The following is a 19865-nucleotide window of genomic DNA, read 5'->3' on the forward strand; positions in this document are numbered from 1 at the left end:
GAGGATCCCATATGCCGCGGAGCGGCTGGGCCCGTGAGCCATGGCCGCTGAGCCTGCGCGTCCGGAGCCTGTGCTCCGCAACGGGAGAGGCCACAACAGTGAGAGGCCCGCATACCGCAAAAAAAAATAATAATAATAAAAAATAATCAGACTAATAATTTCTTACCCACCCGTGTTGTCTGAAAGTTTCAAGTCACATTGGTTTTGGAATAAATTACAAGACGCACCTGTGGCTTTCTCTAAATCAGAAGAATCAAAGCTCATACCAGCTGACACAACGGCGAAACACAAGACATCTTTAAAGTGCTTTTCATTCGCAGCAGAGCTAAAATGGAGTCTGAGGGGAGACCTAACAGGTGGACAGGGGGGAACACTCTGGTCAATAATTGCCACTTAACTTTTCTCGAAAAACAGAAAGGTTATCTTCCCCCTGGAAGTCTGCCATCAAGAAACGCTGAGTGGGAACAAGACATAGCTTTGAGCAATGCTTGACATTTCCTGATTTTTCAGGACAATCTTGCCCTCGAGGAAGAGATCTGGGAGCCAATCCCCAGGCACTGCCCACGCTGCCCTGCTCGCCCAGCTCGCTCCGCGAGGCTGAGTCGGGCACTGCCCCCGGTGCGGGAGGGGCCCTGCAGGGTTGATGTCAACAGGAGCTCGGCTTACAAAAGAGTTTCAGGTGAGGAAATCGCTAGAAGGTGACAACCAACACACATGCTGGCAACAGGGATCTTTTTTCCTTTTCTTGCAAATAAGCTTTTTTTTTTTTTTAGTTTCTGCTTATAACAAAGTGAATCAGTTATACATATACATCTGTTCCCATATCCCCTCCCTCTTGCGTCTCCCTCCCTCCCACCCTCCCTATCCCACCCCTCCAGGCGGTCACAAAGCACCGAGCTGATCTCCCTGTGCTATGCGGCTGCTTCCCACTAGCTATCTACCTTACATTTGGTAGTGTATATATGATTACTGGTGAGATGGTACTTTCTAGATAATGCACAACCATCCTCTACCATTTTAACTTTATGTGTTTCTTTCTCCCTAAATTACACTTGGCTTTTCAGGAAGCCCTATGTACTTATCCACAAAATAATTATTCCATCTCTTAATGTGTCTGAATATAACGCTTAGGAAATACAGGTTTTCAAAATCGACCAATACTAGTTCAAACCATGATTAAAATGACCTAAAAACTTCCTTTTCGGTATTTACGAAACAGAGAGGGTAAGCACATATTCACAGGTGAGGTGGAAGAACAGTTCCTCGGGTTCCTTTAAGAAGGGGAGCAGGCCGGAGCAGCTCCTTTAGGAAGGTGAGCGTTCCTTCCCTGCACGGCCCTCTGAGCTGGTGGCCGGCCACGCTCTGACCTCTTCCATGGGCTGAGCCCAGCCCTGCCTCATTATTACCACCACCTGATTCTTTTCATCAGATGTTTCTAGTTCATTGACAGAATTACAGTTTGATCTCAACTGTCTACTTTTGCAGGATCTACTGAAGAGTTTGTGAAAGTATAAAGATAGCAAGATTTTATCATGTGCCAGGATGAATGGGCTTAAAAGCTGACAATTAAAATGTGGTCACTTATTACAAACCAAGGGAGGTTGATCTCAAAGGACACACCCCAACCGATACTCTGGGGCAGGGAAGCGAGCGCCAGCAGCATCCTGCAGACTCACCTGGCACTGTGACTCACCCTCCAGCCCGCCCGCCTGCCCGCTCCACCCCCCTCCCCGGGCCTGCAGTCTAGATGGACCGGGAAAGGCTGGAGCACAGACTCCCTCGGAACCTGCCAAACTGGACTGAGAAAGCTGCCGGGCATGGCTCCAACAGGCACTTGCTGATCCAGTCCTGGGATGGGCACAGGGGAAGGGGACAAGAGGGGCCTTTCTGAGCAGAAACTCCATGAGGTACTAACTCCAAGGTCAATCAGGAGAAATATTAGGAGGGCTGTGAAGCAGGAGTCCTTGGGCTCCCCTGCAAGCTGGTGGTTTCAGTGTATGTAAACTCATCAGTGATTGCTTGGGCGTACCCAAGACGTCAGGGAAATTCAGCCTCCACGGAGATCAAAGGCCCAGGTGAACCACATGAGTTTCTGCGGACGGACGCTGCCACCAGTACACGCAGCTGTGACCTGTCCCTCGTGCTAAGTACAATTATTTAAAATGAGTCCCAACTCAGAAAGCTCGGTGTCCTGACCACCCACCTGTACTCCGTCGCCCCCACATTCCAGTTCCCTCGGGGGCCCCACAGTAGGGCTCGGCCCACCCCTCAGCTGCAAGCAGACCTGCATCACCCTCGTCCAGCAGGTGGGCCGCACAGGCCTCCACCCAGTGGGGTCGCTGGTCTCTTCAAAGCCCTCTCCCAACAGGCGCCAGCTCCAGGAAGTAACCCTCTCGCCAAAGGGGGTCTTTCCTTTTCTGAATAACAGGGCGTCACCCTGAAGTAAGATGTGCCGGTGCCCCTTCAGCCTCCAGGAAAATTGGACAGGAGGCTGTGAAGGGCCGCCCACGCCAGGAATCCACATTGACAGTCACGCCATGTGAGCAAGGGCCAGGCTTAACACTTACCAGCACTTCTGCTCACAGGCTGGTACTCTGCATTATAAAACCACTGCTGAGATTAGCATTGCAATGGTATCTGCTTTTGGGTGAAAGAGGCTCCCTTCCCAAGCCCAGGGCCTGCACAGAACCCTGCTCTCTGGCCCACTTATGCCAGCAGGGACAGCAGGACTCAGGACCCTTCATGCTATTTCTCTCCAAGTTGGTGACGAGGTCTTGTGACTCTGACGTTCTCACCTACGGGGCAATGAGAAGCTTCTCCCCGAAGCAGAGGACGTGGTGAGTGGTGGCCGCCCACCTCTGTGCCCAATGCCTCTACTGACCCTTCAGCCTTTGGCAATGCTTCTCCCATTGGGCTGAACCAAAGAGAGTCCCTGGAGAAAGCAGGGCCCAGGTTCCTGCAACCTTCCAAGCTCTCAGCCACAAAGGTTAAACTGAAAAAAGAAGCCTTGTCGGGATGACTTAACTCTGAAATGGGAATGACCATTTGGAGCCAGATTCCCCCACATCTGCTTCTGGCAGAGGCAGCGTGGCATTTGCAGAGCCAGGCCAAGCGTCCTTGGAGGAGTGGGAAGCCGTGACGCTGAATGAGAGCCCCCATCTAAGTGTAAGGGCTCATCATCCTGTGACTGCTGATGTAAACAATGAGCAAAACGCTTTTTGGGCTTTCATTCTCTAGTTACAGAAGCAACTTCCAAAAAGCTGAGGAGCAGAACAAGAAAGCAGTAGGCAGCGCCTTCCCGGAAGCTGCATTAAACAGCAAACGATCACGTTTGCAGAGCGATGAGACAGTGGGGAACGCACGCCCGAGGGCAGGAACACGGGACAAAGGCACAGGCAGCCTGGTCTCCGCAGCCAGGCCTCAGGCCACGGTATCTCCACAAGCCTACTGCCCTCCCACCCCACCCATCCCCTCCCAAGGATGGACAGGACCAGGAGGGGTCCGACACCTTTACAACCTCCTGGGAAGCAGTGCGTCTCCCTAAGCAGGGGTCAGAATCCTCAGGCTGCTCTGCAGGCTCCTCCTTCACGCGAGGGTAAAGACTGAGAGATACAGCCTGGCCACGCATCCGGAGCAGTAAACAGGCCTGAGGACCCTCTCCGGACCCTAGAGTGGCCCACGCCCTCCGCGGCTTTCCCCCAGGCCCTGCTGGCACTCAGAAGGTGGGAGGGACCCGATGCGCAGACCGGAGGAGGAGGATGTCAGGACAGAGTTGCCGTGCAGATGCTTTGAGACCTGGGGGGTCTCCCGCTCTTTTCACGGCACCTCCTTTGTGGCAGGCGGCCTCCAGGACCTGAGAACAATGTTGCAATCCATCTCCTAGGAAAAGCCATCGGGTCAGTGTTACAACCATGACTAACCCAGAGGCTGCCGCCATGCTTGGCCGCCTCCTCCAGCTTCTTAATCAACGACCAGAAGCAGAGACCTGACCTCCCTTTTCACGTCAAAGGGACTCCAGTCCAACAGGAGACAGGGAAAAAATTAACTCACAACATCACTATACTGAGGACACATCTGTTTTGAATTTTCCCGGCACAAACACAGGATCCTAAAAGTAGGGCTCAGGCCCACGCGGGTGGCACAGCCTGCTGCCCTCCTGCTCTGTCCAGGAAACCAGGGGAAATGTATTTTTCCAGCCTTGTGAAGCTGAGCTGGTTTTCACTGCACAGGTGCAGGCAGGGAAGCCGGCAAGCCAATGCTGTCACTCCTCCACAGTGATTGGAAAGTCACTTAACAGGCTTTACCTTGAGATTGCGGCCACGAAGGGCTTCAGTTCCTGAGGCTCGTAGGCCCGTGCGAAGGCCCAGCACACATAGCAGGCGGCGTCCCTGACGTTGGAGCCCACGCTGCAGGCGCCCCGCTTCTCCTCGTATGTCAGCGCCTTCAGGATCACGGTGACAACTGCACATGGGAGACAGAGACCGTGAGGAGGCCCAAAGCAGCACTCAGCTCCACAGACGCTGCACCTGCTGTACCACAACCCTGCTGGCACCTCAGCCCCGGAGAGGCAGGTGTGAGCAACACACGTGGTCCCACCCGAAGTCACTCTGAAACCCACGACCTGCTCAGAAAGGGCATCTGCAAGGAAAACACAAGTCTACCAGCTCAACTCAGGTGAAAACGTTTCTCAAAAGTTGCCCCAGAACTCCTAGAGAACAGCACGGACATGCCTGTGGGGCGCACCAAAGGGATGCGGCCAGGCCTAAGGAGACACAAAGGGACAGCAGCAAGGGAAGGGGCTGGCATTTCACGGGAGCAGGAGGAGGGTGAGCAGCATCACCTGGGACACCTTCTGATGAGGAAAGAGTATGTGATCCAGAGGACACCTGACCCCGGAGTCTTGCTGTCAAGGGGACCGTGAACGATAGATGGGCTTCTAATTCTGCCCAAAAGCAGTTACCAGCTGGTGAGCAAGCTCGGAGGGAGGAGACTCCGTTACACAGGTGTCCTAACTCTGCTCAGAGGGCATCTGTGACCTCACCGAGCTTTAGGGCTGAGAACTAGGATGACAAAGTAAAGCAAGCCCATGGTCATTCTGTGCTAACTTCAGGGATAACCCAGATACATTTAATTATCTAAAACACCCGTGATATTTAAAGTAATTTGAAGTACATACAGACTGTCCTTCTGGTTCCATTTTAAAATGTCTCACTGAGCTTTTAATAGTGCACATGTAATTTTTGATTTTATAAAGAGAGGAGAGAATTTAAGACACATGGTAAAAGCACTGTAATGTTTAAGGGAGATGAAATTGTACTGTATTTACCTATTAAATTTATCAGATTCATGTATTTCAAGTACTTGGGAAAGGTTTGCTTATTAGAGACATGTACTTAAAAAGAAAATATAGGGCTTCCCTGGTGGCGCAGTGGTGGAGAGTCCACTTGCCGACGCAGGGGACACGGGTTTGTGCCCCGGTCCGGGAAGATCCCACATGCCGCGGAGCAGCTGGGCCCGTGAGCCATGGTTGCTTGCTGAGCCTGCGCGTCCGGAGCCTGTGCTCCGCAACGGGAAAGGCCACAACAGTGAGAGGTTCACGTGCCGCAAAAAAAAAAAGAAAGAAAATATATAACACTCATGCATAGGGTTTTAAAAGTATAAAGGTACTGAATTAATTTTATAAATGAACAATTTTTTAAAGTTTCTTAAAATGATTATAATAGTAAAACGTAATAGAAATAACCTTCAGAAAAATTTTAACTAACAATTCAAAGGTAGAGTATTAATTTTTTTAAATCACACTCAATGAAATTCTCTGAAAGAACATGCTGAAGACTGAACATCAGTTCAATCTACTGATCCAAAACAGACAACGATGCTGCCATAAAGCACACTAAACAGCTCCCACGGTGTTTAGAGAAGTATTAAAAGTGAAAATGAGGGCTTCCCTGGTGGCGCAGTGGTTGAGAGTCCGCCGGCCGATGCAGGGGACACGGGTTCATGCTCCAGTCCGGGAAGATCCCACATGCCACAGAGCGGCTGGGCCCGTGAGCCATGGCTGCTGAGCCTGCGCATCTGGAGCCTGTGCTCCACAACGGGAGAGGCCACAACAGTGAGAGGCCCGCGTACCGCAAAAAAAAAAAAAAAAAAAAGTGAAAATGAGTATCTGCTGTTCTGAGAATATGGCGCGGCCGCACATCCCAGCTCCCGGGCACCAGGGCAGAACCGCTTCTGTGGATCACCATCCAACACTGGGCCGCCGAGCACAACATTGGACGGGCAGGTACAGAGCCCACGCCCCCCCAGGAGGCCAGGGGTGGGAGCACATTCTTCTATCTGTGCACACGGCTTGAGTCTCCCTGTCCCAGCAGCACCACCCCTCAGGCCACATGTTGCAGACACGGCGAGAGATGTCCAGGGTAGAACTGGAACATGGTAGCGTCCCATGCGGGGCAGGTGGTGCCCAGATAACTCATGCACGATTCTCACGTGCATGAACTGGTGTAAGCGAGTGAAGGTCGATGCGCAAGACAGCAGGGGAGATCAACCACTGAACAAAGCGAACAAAGAAAGAGCCGGAGAGCCAGCGGTGAGACGGATAGGGTCACAAAATGCACCAAGTGACCAAAGGCACAGCCAGAGGAGACCAGCCCTCCCTGAGGCAGCCCCACCCTCTCGGGCACGTCTGGACTGGGATCTCCCCTGGGTCTGGGCACCTCACTTCTCTCTCTACTGTAATCTGCAGTCTGAGAAAAGACACTCAAGGTACGGATTTAAGAAAAATGAAGCACCAATTATTTGCACATGCAACTGTCATCACAGAAATTATCTTCCAAAGAAATGTACCTAGAAAGTCTTAGGCAAAAAATAAAAAGAAACAATGGCAGAACTATGAATATTATATACAAATGTCCCCTCTGCCTTTTGCAATCTAAAGACTTTTGATTCTCCATAGAGAGCAACAAAAAATAGATTTGATTCTGTACCATTTATTTTGTATACATATGATGATTACTTTTAATAAGATTTATAAATGGTCACATAAATTTACTTAAAATTACACAAAATAAATGTACCCCAAAATAAAAATCTCAGACATTGTGTTATCAGTTATATGCATCTCAACCAGGACTGAGGAACTCAAGAACATGTTTCCTCAATATTAGCAGCACCGCAAGGGCACCTGCACTCAGAGTTCTGGCCGGGCACCCACGCTGTGGACACCAAGGTCATTCACGCCTGGAGCTGGCCTTATTCCTCCTCTGTGCATGCTGAGGACTCCAAACATGGAGCCACTCTCTTGCCAAGTTCTCATGCCTTCAATCCAATGGCAGTACAACACCCCACATGGGATACGCAAAGGTCCCTCAAATTCCACAACATCTGAAGCAAAGCCCATCTCACCCACACATCCCATGTCAGCCAGTGGCCCGTGCCCCTCTGGGGCACAGTTCAGGGCACACTGGTCATCCCAGGGCTGCCCCTCCTTGCTTCCCTGTGTCCAGTCAAGGCCTGCCCCACCCATAGCAGCCACACCTCTGCAGAGGACCCCTTCACTCTGGTCCAGAATCTCCTTGCCCAGCCGCTCCATCACTGTTGGACCACTACCAGCCTCAGCCTCTGGTCAGCCTAGTGACTCACCTCAGCAGAGCAGAGCCCAAGCTGCCCATGGCTCCCTCTTGTGAGTGCCCCAGGGCCACTACACCAATTCCCCATTGGCCTCGCATCTCTCTTGGCCACTACCAGGTGCATGCCACCCCTCCCACCTGCAAAGCCCTCGGAGCCCTCTCTGCCTGGCATCATACCCTGGGAGCACCAGGCAAACTTCCCTGAGCAGGAGCCACTGAAGCTAACAAGGGTCTGCCTCCACCAGTCAACACACCAGGAACTAAGCTCAGCTTTCTGAAAGAGTACCTGTCCCTCTTTGTCTACCTCCTAAAACTGAAGCATACAGTTAAGACTCAAGAAGCATGTATACCCAATGTTCACTGAAGCACTATTTGTAACAGCCAAGACACAGAAGCCATCTTAATGTCCAACAACAGATGAATGAATAAAGAAGATGTAGTGTACATATACACAATGGAATATTACTCATTCATAAAAAAGAATGCAATAATGCCACTGGCAGCAACATGGATGGACCTAGAGATGATCATACTAAGTGAAGTAAGTCAGACACAGAAAGACAAATATATGATATCACTTATATGTGGAATCTGAAAAACAGTACAAATGAACTTATTTACAAAACAGAAATAGACCCACGGACATAGAAAACAAACTTATGGTTACCGAAGGGGAAAGGAGGGAGGGATAAATTAGGAGTTTGGGATTAACATATGCACACTGCTATATATAAAATAGATAACCAACAAGGTCCTACCGTATAGCACGGGGAACTATACTCAATATTTTGTAATAACCTTTAGGGGAAAAGAATCTGAAAAAGAATATATATATATATATATATATATATATATATATATATATATATATATATATATCTGAATCACTGGGCTGTACACCTGAAACTAACATGACATTGTAAATCAACTATACTTCAATAAAATAAAATAAAAAATAAAAAGACTCACGGAGCATGTATAAATGCCAAACCAAACCAGAGGACACTACCACAACTGTTTCAGATAAAGTAGTTAAATCTAATTAGCGATTTTAAAATTATTATCCAAACTTGAACTAAACCAAATCTGTAATGCTTCCAATTGGTCTTCATTTGTCTTACCTGGAAAAGTTCTAGTTTACCTGGAATTACTCCTAGTTTTCTAGTGTTGTTCATATTCACTCTCTGTGTCAAGAGCGTAGCCCATTCATGGCCCAATGCATGTCAAAACTAACAGGCTGTGGCACCTTGAGGGGAAGCATCGCATAAACTCGCTGTCACTGCCGCCCCAGATTCTCTAAAACCGCCACTTTACCCAGCTGCCTAGACACTTCTGGGGAAGACCGTTCAGCAACTCCATAGCCTGAGGGAAATCTGGATGCTAACTGCTGAGTCCCAATTTATCCGTCCATTGGACAAAATCAATCTCAAAATAGACAACTATGAATGACAGCGGTCAGTACTGTCCACTTCTACTTCAGGTGGACGTCGCACCCAACTACTGCACTGAGAAATGCTCAGGGCCCCCAGGGAGAAGTCCACCTCCACAGGGACACGGCCCCACCCTCGACCTGCTTGCCTCCGAGGCCCCTGAGTGGCTGGGGGAGCCTGACCCCAGGTAATTGTGAGATGGTTCGTGAGGTCGACCAGTCACGAGGAAAAGGACATGCACTGTCATCTGTACCCACTAACAGACGTCTGCCTCAGCACAACAGAGACCCCCTCATGGCTGACTGGCATTTATTGGTGGGAAAATCGGCAGACTAGGAGGTCCAACCATAGGCTCATCTGGCCCACTTCTCTGTCTCAAGGGTCGGGACCTGCGCACCCGCCACCCGTGCGTGGCTCCAGGCGCCAGTCTTCCCTCGCTCCGCAGACTCCCTGGCCCTGCTCCCCAGCCCATCCACTTCTCTGTCTCAAGGAATGGAAGAAGGTCAGTTTGTGAGAGGGCAGTGGGAGCCGTAGGCTGCACTCGGGCTCAACCCTACTTGAGAGAGAAAAGACCGGTGAGGAACATGGGCTCTGAGTTCTGTGTGGCAAGGTGGCCCCCACAAACCCCAGCTTTGGTCCCTGGCCCCCATACATATGCATGTGATGTCCTTGGGTAGCCGCCTGGCCCTCCAACGACATGAAGGCGCTGGACTTCCCTGTGTCCTCCTGCATCCTCCCACAGAGCTAGGTCAGAGAAGTAGAGACCCAAGCCCGCCTGGGCCTCAGGGTCTCACTGCCAGCCCTGCCCACCCATGTGGCCACGCTGCTGCAGCTGCCTGGCAAAGCCTCCCTGGCAAGTCCCACCCTAGTCCTTGGCACGGGCAGTTTCAAACTCTTTCTCTCGAAAGCTCCAGTGACCCATTTATAACACCTGCCACAAACATCAGTAGCTGACATCCAAGTGCAGGTGAAGAAGTGCTGCCAGCAACAAACACAGGCCTCACTGCTGGACTGGGGTCTGAGAGAGGGGACTACGCAGCCACTGACAGCAACGGTGGGACACCTGCCTCAGTCACTGGAAAGGAATTTGATTTTCACAAAGTAAAATAGCTCAGAAGGAGAGAAAGCAAGATGATGGATTTCTTCAACAAGAAAACTGAAAAGTGGGGCTCTCGGCTCCAATTCATCCCAAGGTGGTAGTAAGTACCGTGCCCCCAGGGGTAGATGGACGGGGTCGGGCCGGCTTCTGCTGCTCCTGGGCAAGGCCCATGGCTGCCCCCGACCTCTCAGGCCTTCACCAGCCTCTTCTGTGCGAAAGTATGCTCTGGGCTTCCAGCTCTGATATCCAGGGACAGGAAGACAAGAGACAGACCAGCCCCAGTCCATGCAGGGTACTGAGCAATCACAGAGCTTTGGGGAGGAGGTGGTATATGAAGTAGAAATAGTCTTTGCCCTAAACTTTTATAAGAAGTCATTATCAGAGAAAAGAATTCAAAAGCTAACAACTCTTTCCAGATCCAACAGGTTTAAAATGCAGAAAACTCTTCAATAGCATTGAACAAAGACCTTTCTCACGGTTCCAATTACACACGGCAAATACATGTCAAATATATAAGATTCCCCAGAGGGCTTCCTTTTGGCAACCCAGAGTCCAGCAATGTAATTTAAATACCCTTCTCTCTAGACAGCATGTCATTTGTCTAACGCCAATCGCCTAAGGACAAAGCAGCCTCCAGGTGACAGAAACAACTTAACCCTCAGAGCACCAAGTCCCCACTGCAAGGCTTACAAATGCACATCTCCAGAGGTCAGGAGGAACCCAGTGTACTTTTCAGCATCCACAAAAAAGTCATCATACAGCCAGCACAGAAGTTATGTGTTTTGATAAGTAATGAATTATACTAATTTAAAAACAAACTCATCACATAAGGAATATCACTGCATGGGGCCAAGTCTCCCAGGATCACTGGGCCATGTCTCCTGAGATGCACTAGAATGATATCTCCCAGGATGCACTGGGCCAAATCTCCCAACACGCCCTAGAATAACATCTCCCGGGATACACTTGGCTGAGTCTCCCGAGATGCCTCTGAGCCTCGGCACATGATGGCGCTGTCTGGGGAGCCAACCCTCAGACCACGAACCTGCCTGCCCAGAGTCTGAGCCCAGGAAAGTACCAGTTTCCCGGGAGCAGGTGTGGCCATCACCACAGAACTTCTACTTCATCCACCAGCACAAACAGCCATCATACCTTCCTAAAGAATGCAGTCCAACTTGCTCAGAAAAAAATATGTTGAATTTGCTGGGGGAGAGGAAATGACGGACAGAAAATCTGGTTCCACAGACATGTAGTTTTCGGTTCCCACAGGACATCTGAAAAACTATCCCAAAGGCCCTTAGCTGACCTGTGGGCAGCACTGCCAGCCACAGCACCACCACTCAGACTTGTGTGTTGGCCTTCCTTGGAGGGTGAGGGACCCCCGCCCCACAGACACTGGGAGACCCCAGCCAGGGCTCGTCTCCACAGCGCGTAACAGAACGGGATCTCAGCAGCATCCTGTGCGGTTTGGGGTGGGCCCCTGGTTACACTCTCCCCCCGTGCCTGAAGCACACTCACCTGCCACAGTGGGAGCACCCATGAAGCCCTCTCCCTTTCCACAGAAAGTCACATGGCTGTGCTGGTCCAAGAGCCCTCGCACGCATCCTCCCTGTGAACAAGACCCCCGCCACCACTGCCCACATGCTGTGGCTGAGAGCCAAGGCTCAGCTGTCGAGAAGCCAGGAACAGACGCTCTCTCACCAGGTGCTCTGAAAACACAAGTTCCCAGCACAAGTGAAGCCCACAGTCCAGGCTAAGTGGGTACAGCCGTTACTGTGACGCATATTTAGCCAAGATAAGCACTCTCCTCACAAGAGAAACACAAGGGCAAGACAGAAGGAAGTTACGGTTTAGCCGGCAAAGTCTTGCCTGAGGGCAGGACCTTCTGAAATGCTTAACACAATCACAGAGCAATACTGAGGCAAACAAGAAGCACTTCCTCTTCCATCTGATTGTGCCCTATCCCCTCCGTGTACAGGGCAGTCCCTGCCACATCACTTGCTCAAAGGAAGTGATTAGCAAATATTCCTGCATAAAGCATCTCAAACCTCAGTAGATCAATACACTTAAACTTTTAAAGCAAATAACAAACGACGTAAATGTGGTATAATGGATAAAGATGGGATGGCAAATACACGTAAGGAGTTCACATATATCTCGTACGAACATCCCAACCTAAAAAGAGGAGAAACAGCAGATGAAGAAAGTTGAAAAAATGTGAATGTTGAAAATAAGGACAAGAGAGCCATTTCTGAAGATCACACGGACAGAACCTGACTTTCAGCGAAATCCCCAGACGTGCATGCTGATGCAGCAGGCCATGTGGCCATGACCCACCTTGACCCATCCACAGGGCTGTGGGCAGAACGCCTACAAGCTGACCCTGAACTAGCAAGTCCACTGCCAGGCACTTGTCCTGAGGAGACGGTGCAGGCACTGGTCTATGCTCAAGCCACTCACCATGGACTCAGGAGGAGTGGGTAACAAAGTGGTGAGGGCAGCTCTGCGGTCAGACGGACCTGATCCTGTGTGCCTGGGCCCCCCGGGGAGTGTCCCCCAGTTGTCACGAGAGCCGCACTGCTGCGACCATGGTTTGTAACAGCAGAAATAAAGCCCTGCTATAACAGGGAGGGGGAATGGGAGGTGATTAAATACAACAGAACCATTCAATGCAACTCACACTGCCACCCAAAATAATATTAAATGACAGGAGGACACTCAGAACCCCCAAGTACACTGTACTTAGTCAATGGCTCATGTGCTGAAACCAGTGACAATCAGTACTCACTCTGGGCCAGGCCCTTGTCCAACTAACCTTGAGAGGTGGGGAACTGAGGCATAGAGGGACAGCCCAGGACTTGGACTGCATAGCCAGCCCATGCATCACACTGAGAGAGCCCCAGATCACTCGTGCTCACGACCCCCATCTGCCACAACATCAACAGGGCTGATCTCCAGGCAGCAAGATTCCAGGTTTCCTTAGCTTCTTCTTTATGTCACTGTCCCAAATGTCCATAATGAACACACATGATCCTCATGATCATTAAAAAAGACAATACAACACTTTAAAATGTGGTTCTGCACTTTTCCACTATTCAGGGGACACTGCTTGGCCGCAAGGCCAAGAGCAGGTGAAGGACTGCCTGGGACACAGGACAACCGCTCCTCGGGGTCCACCGGCCAGTGTGGGTCCCAGGAGTCTGGCACCTGAGACAGGATCGCAGTGGGGATCCTCCTCAACATCAAACACATTTACTCCATTTAGAAACCATTCCTACGTGGAACATGGATCAGAGAAGAGAGGAGGACAAATCAAAGAAGAGTAAACATTAAAACAACCTGTGAGCTCACTTCAGCAGTACATATACTAAAACTGGAATGATACAGAGAAAATTAGCATGACATCACTTATATGTGGAATCTAAAATATGACGCAAATGAACCTGTCTACAAAACAGAAACAGATTCACAAACACAGAGAGCAGACTTGGGGTTACCAAGGGAGAGGGGGTTGGGGGAGGGACGGAGTAGGAGGTTGCGGTTAGCAGATGTAAGCTATTATACACAGAATGGATAAACAAGGCCCTACTGTACAGCACAGGGAACTATAGCCAATATCCTATGATAAACCATAATGGAAAAGAGTATTAAAAAAAAGAATGTATGTACATGTATAACCAAATCACTTTGCTGCACAGCAGAAATTAACAGTGTAAATCAACTATACTTCAATAAAAAAATAAATATGAACTACCAAAAAAAAGGGGACTTCCCTGGCGGCACAGTGGTTAAGAACCTGCCTGCCAATGCAGGGGACACAGGCTCAAGCCCTGGTCTGGGAAGATCCCACATGCCGCAGAGCAACTAAGCCCGTGCGCCACAACTACTGAGCCTGTGCTCTAAAGCCCGCGTGCCACAACTACTGAAGCCCCGCGCACTCTAGGGCCCGTGCTCCACAACAAGAGAAGCCACCACAGTGAGAAGGCTGTGCACCGCAACCAAGAGTAGCCCCCGCTCACCGCAGCTAGAGAAAGCCCACGCGCAGCAACAAAGACCCAATGCAGCCAAAAAATAAATTAATTTTTTAATAAAAGAAAAAAATTGAAAAAAAAAGATCTGACACCAGTTGAGGTGACAGAAAGACAGAAGGTAAGCCCCCCACAGTGGTACCCCACCACACACACAGGGGTCCTCCTCCAGCCCACAGCGGCCCACCCCACCCCAAGCGGGTACCCCGCCCAGCCCACAGGGGTCCCCTCCCCCATGGCTGACAACCTCTGAGGCCACAGACTCCTTGTCACTGCTACCACAGCATCCACCCAGGTGAGATCGGGCACCTCTTTCCTCCCCTTCAGCTCCCTGGGCTCCCAAGCGGTTTAAGGAAGGTACTGAAAGTCAAAGCAAGTGCCCAATACAGGAAATGCCACTGTGACTGCCGTGGTGAGTTTCCACGAGGCTGGATGAGCAAGTACACTTTCCACGGGAACTCCCGGTTAGACTGTTTATAATAAATATCTGGTGTCTACCTGGTACAGGAACAAACCGTTCTAAACCAGCTGGTTCCAAGTAACCCTTCGAGTAACCTTGGGCTCAACGTGCTCAGCCAGTTTACTCGACCTTCTGCCGTGGGACACAATGCCGAAAACACAGACTTCACATGATCCCAGGTGTCCAAAACTTTAAATAAAGACCTCAGTCAGGAGAGCGCCTTTCTTTAAATAATTAATTTTTAAATGTCACTTTTTGGACTGTACTGTAAAATAACCTGAACAAGTATCTTTCCTATTTTAAGAGACAATCTCACATCTTTTTTTTAAAAAATCAATTAAAATACACCAACATGTTAAGATAGAACATAAGCAAAAGCACCTCCTCTCCTGGGTACAATAACCGTCCAAGAGGACAGCGGTGGCTCCCTCCAGAGCCCGGTCCCCCCAGGGTGCTACCATGGAGGCCCCACCCCAGGACAGACTTCAGGGGGTTAAGATCTTTAGTTGTCATGACTGAGGTCAGGGGCTGACTTTCCAGCCAACCAGTGTGGCTTGGCAGTTGACCTCCTCCTGGTCCAGGTCTGTGCCCACATCCCCACCATGCCTTGCCCCCTGGACAGCTGACGTGTGGTCATCCCAAGGAGTGGCATAATGGGTCTGTATACCGTGAGACAACTCAGTGCTGGCTGGCACTTCTGACCATGGTGAGGCTGGCTGTGAGTAAACAGATGACCTCTACAGTACTAGTTCTCTGGCGCAGGGGAAATGAGCTGCCAGTCCCATGAAATGAAACACGACTTCCACGTGCTATGAAGATGACGCTGAACATGAGGTAAATATGAGAGACTGAGCAACTGAGCCTTCAGGAGGGACGAGAGGCCTCCAAGGAGGAAACGGAAATCATGGGGTCCCCGAATTCCCTACCCCCAGGCCCAGAAACAGGACAACCTGCACCCTCTGCCACCACCACCCAACTGAGTAATAAATAAACAACAGGACAAATTGACAGGGCTTCCCCACAGCCACCGTCCTGGGGCCAGCTGGTTCCAAGCAGGTCAGAACAGGAACCGATAGCTGGACCTCCATCAGGGAGCACTCACAGGGCAATGTGCCCCATCAGCACACTCGGGGGCTCAAAGAACTACTGAAGAAGGACAGGAAGTGTATCCACTGCAGAAGGTGAGCAAAGACGGGTGGACAACAGCAGCGAGGACAATGTCCTGGGTAGACATTGGCATAGGACATAGTAGGTTTTATATTCTGAGGACAAACTGCAGTTTCCATGAAATCAAGATGCTGGACCCCTTCACAGAGACCTGGAAGAGCAAGTGAAGTTAAAAGGCACAGGGAAGGTTCCTCGTCTTTCTCTCCAAGAAATGAGCCCATGAAGAAGACTCCATGGGAAGAGCAAGGACACCGTGCAGCATTCACTTCACTTAAGGTGCTCCTAAGGGGCTTCCCTGGTGGCGCAGTGGTTGAGAGTCTGCCTGCCAATGCAGGGGACACGGGTTCGTGCCCTAGTCCGGGAGGATCCCACGTGCCGCGGAGCGGCTGGGCCCGTGAGCCATGGCCACTGAGCCTGCGCGACCGGAGCCTGTGCTCCGCAATGGGAGAGGCCACAGCAGTGAGAGGCCCACGTACTGTAAAAAAAAAAAAAAAAAAAGAGATGCTCCTAAGAACAGACTCATGGAACATTTCCAGCATTGAGAACTGTGATGTGTACATGACAGAGACATTTCTCTGTTTAATCCTGATGGTGCTATGTTAGCTCACTGACCTGCCCCTGAATGTGAACTGGCATTTGAAAGGCTTGAGGACCACACCTCCCCTTGAGTGCAGGTCTCCCGCCCTGAACCACGCCCTTACTCCCGTCAAGGTGGTCCAGGCAGGCATCAGAGCGCCAGCATGTGGAGAGGAGTCGGAGCACAGCCCCCAGAGCGGCCTCCCACCCACACCATCTAGCACATTGCCTTGCACACAGCAGGTAAAAATGTTGAGTGAATCAGTGTTTCTCCTTCTTTCTCCAACGACACACATCCCTTGCAATTTTTCTTTTTTTTTTTTTTTGCGGTATGCGGGCCTCTCACTGTTGTGGCCTCTCCCGTTGCGGAGCACAGGCTCCAGACGCGCAGGCCCAGCGGCCATGGCTCACGGGCCCAGCCGCTCCGCGGCATATGGGATCCTCCCAGACCGGGGCACGAACCCGTATCCCCTGCATCGGCAGGCGGACTCTCAACCACTGCGCCACCAGGGAGGCCCCCTTGCAATTTTTTAAACTGCTTAAGCCATCCCTCCTGGAAACATTTCCCTAATGTTTCACACAAGCATAATCTTCTTTATAACTGAAGGAAAATAGATACCTCTCTACCCCCTTTGAAGTATACTTACCATCAGCAATCTTTCAGCTTCTCCAAATTTTATGTATACAAACAACAGAGTCTAAAGCTTTGGGAGGAAAACCTCTTTCCCCCTTCCCTCACCCACCTGTCACCTAGCCTAAAGAAACTGTGACCACGCATTTGGTCTGGGAGTAAGGTGAGTGCCTGGACACTTTGTGGACGATACAAGGACAGGGACAGGTGGGACTGTGGTCTGGTTCTCTCACCACCAGCCCCTGGGCTACTGGGAAGGCACAGAAAGAGATTAAGGTCCGATCCTCACTTCTCCAACCACATTAACATGCCTCCCAAAGAGGGAGCATGTGAAAGCAAGGAGGTACTCTCCATCCAGGTGACCTGCCCCCACGTCCCAGCCACGCCGAGAAGGAGAAGAGCCGCGGCACAAGGCGCGACTGCCTGCTGAGAAGATCTACCAAGGAGGGCCCCCAGGCCTGGGGTGGCCGCCTGGATGTTTAGAAACCTCCGCAGGTAACTGATTCCTTGGCCATGGTGGGAACCAACTGCCTTAATCTAGCTCTCGGCTGGCAAACAGTTCCTAAGCTGAACATCACAACATCACCCCACTGCGCTAAAAGTCAAATAAAACTGCTTAGAAATAATTCTCAGAAAAATACAACCTTCTACTGACAGACTCCCTTTTAATTTTTTCAACCCTGAAAACCCAAATTTTCAGTTTCTCTAACATCAAAACATTCTACTCCTTCTAAGTCCCCGACAGGCCTCCCCCGATCTGCGAGGAGGAAGAGCCTCCCAGGAGGAGGGAGCGGGCAGCCCCCACGCCTCGTCCCCACTGGACCCAACCCGGGGCCACCCGCCCTGCAGAGCCTGCGGCCGCAGCACACACTTCCCGCTGAGTCAGGGCTATGCATGAGCAGCTGTCACCTCGTCAGCAGCAGTGATGAACAGTACCACAGCGCCTGGAGCGATGCCATCGAACAGGGTCTCTCTCCTCACCCGGCTGTGGTTTATTAAATTCGAACTAGAGGACGCCAAGTGAACCCAGGGGAAGCTGTCACTGGGAAAACACAGGCACGAACCCATCCCACTGATGTCGCCCACACCTGGTCCAGGTGCCCACCGTGTGTCCCAGGGGCCAGGACTAGGGGACAAAGCTCTCCCACCACCCCAGAACTGAGGTGAGATGTGAACTCCCATGGGGGCAGCCTGAACCCCCCAGGAGGAGGCTCCGCCCTCGGCTGACACAAATGCTTCCCACTTTCTCAGTCCCGGCAAAGCCGGAGCATCTCCTGGCTCTCCGTTGTCACACTGGGTGCTGGCTCCCCAAGGGGCCTGCCCAGCCTTAGTCTATGTTCTCTGTCAGAACTTTCTTGTCAAGCCACCTAGGTAATGGCTCTTGTCAAATTAAACTCTCTTGATCTCTGAACGACCCTCCTCAGGGAGAGATAACAAAGGCTCTTTCCAGCTCTCTGTGCTCCGCCTAGGACACAGCACAAGGGGACCAGTGCCTGTCCATCCTGTCTCTTTGTCCAAGGCCACGGGAGGGGGCGGGACAGGGGAGGGGAGCTCGGCTGTGCCGCTGGCGCAGGAAACGCCCACAGCTGATGACAGAGTGGCCCAGGTACAACAACTTGAAAGAAGCAAAAACAAGCGCTCCGGAGAATTAGAGGCTTAACCAGGAAGTCAGGGACCAGTTCTGCCACTGACTCACAGCCTCAGATTCCTGGCGGCAGTGCCCAGACCTCCACTGGCCCCAAGAGTGTGCATGGCACAAAAGTCAGGACTGGCAGGCCTGGAGGACCATGCTGCAGGAGAACCCACCTCACCGAGCTGAGGGTCACTGGACCAGACGTGCGGCCCAAGGTCAGACGGCCAGGACGAGGAAGGAGGGTGAATGTTAGACAACAGGCCACTCACGTTTGATTGATGACATGTCCGCGCCTGGCTGGGGCCAAGTTCTCTGAAGAGTTTTCTCCTCTAATCTCACCACCTGGGTCACCGCCTTGGACAGCTGGGACAGGGGAGTGTGGATGGCAGACTTCTAACCACAGGCCGAGGATCTATCACAGCCAAGCTGCCTGACCTGCCCCAGTGACCTCCCACATTGACCTGCCAGGGTGACGCAGACCCTCAGGCATAGCTATGCCTGCACGGCAGGGAGAGGTCCCACCAGGTAGGGGGCAGAGTGTGGCCTCATCCCCCCTTTGTCCAGAAAATGGCAGGTCCCCCCGACTACGGGCCTCTCCCAATGACACAGCCCAGGCAGAGCTCCATCCTCACTTCTTCAGCCCCCAAGCACCTCCCTGCTGCCCTCTGCACCCCCACAAAGATCTGGACCCACCTCAGGGCTACACTTCGACTCCCACAGCACCCAAGCACAGGGCAAGCAGAGAACCCTGCAGCAGGGCCTGGCCTGCCACGCAAGAAATCAGGCCGGTGCGTCTTCTCCTGGAGTGACCACTGGGCTGCTCCCCAGGGCACTCCTGCAGGCTCACTTCCTGAAGCCTGGGACCAGGGTCCCACCGGCGTGGAAGGCAGAGCAGCAGCCCCACGGCTTTCATGGTGGGGGCCGGGTAGGGAAGCGCCCAGGCAGCGAGAGCCACTGTGCACCAGGCAGCCTCACCCATGGGGGCAGGGGGCGTGGGGCAGCACGGAGAGGGCACGGCAACCTCACCCCAAGCACACTATACCAACCTCGTCCTGGGGCCACGTGCCCACACAGATGTGTCACCAGGAGACCTGCTAACACGCTACTTTCATGAGCAGACCTGAAATTCAAGTGAAATGGACCCTCCAGCTGTCTTCCCTGTGTAAGTAACTCCCCAGTCAAGTCGGCCAACCTGCACTGGACTTTAAACACC

General features: G+C 51.7%; 1 protein-coding gene across 1 annotated transcript in view; it reads right to left on the reverse strand.

The window, feature by feature from the left end:
• TBCD (tubulin folding cofactor D) overlaps positions 1-19865 on the reverse strand; it is a 177350-nt gene that overhangs the window by 72049 nt on the left and 85436 nt on the right. The window contains exon 14 of the mRNA XM_060081511.1: positions 4305-4461. Coding sequence (XP_059937494.1) covers positions 4305-4461 — 157 coding nt within the window. The remainder of the gene's footprint in view (positions 1-4304; positions 4462-19865) is intronic.

Source organism: Mesoplodon densirostris, chromosome 18 (assembly GCF_025265405.1).
Source record: "Mesoplodon densirostris isolate mMesDen1 chromosome 18, mMesDen1 primary haplotype, whole genome shotgun sequence".
NCBI lineage: Eukaryota > Metazoa > Chordata > Mammalia > Artiodactyla > Ziphiidae > Mesoplodon > Mesoplodon densirostris.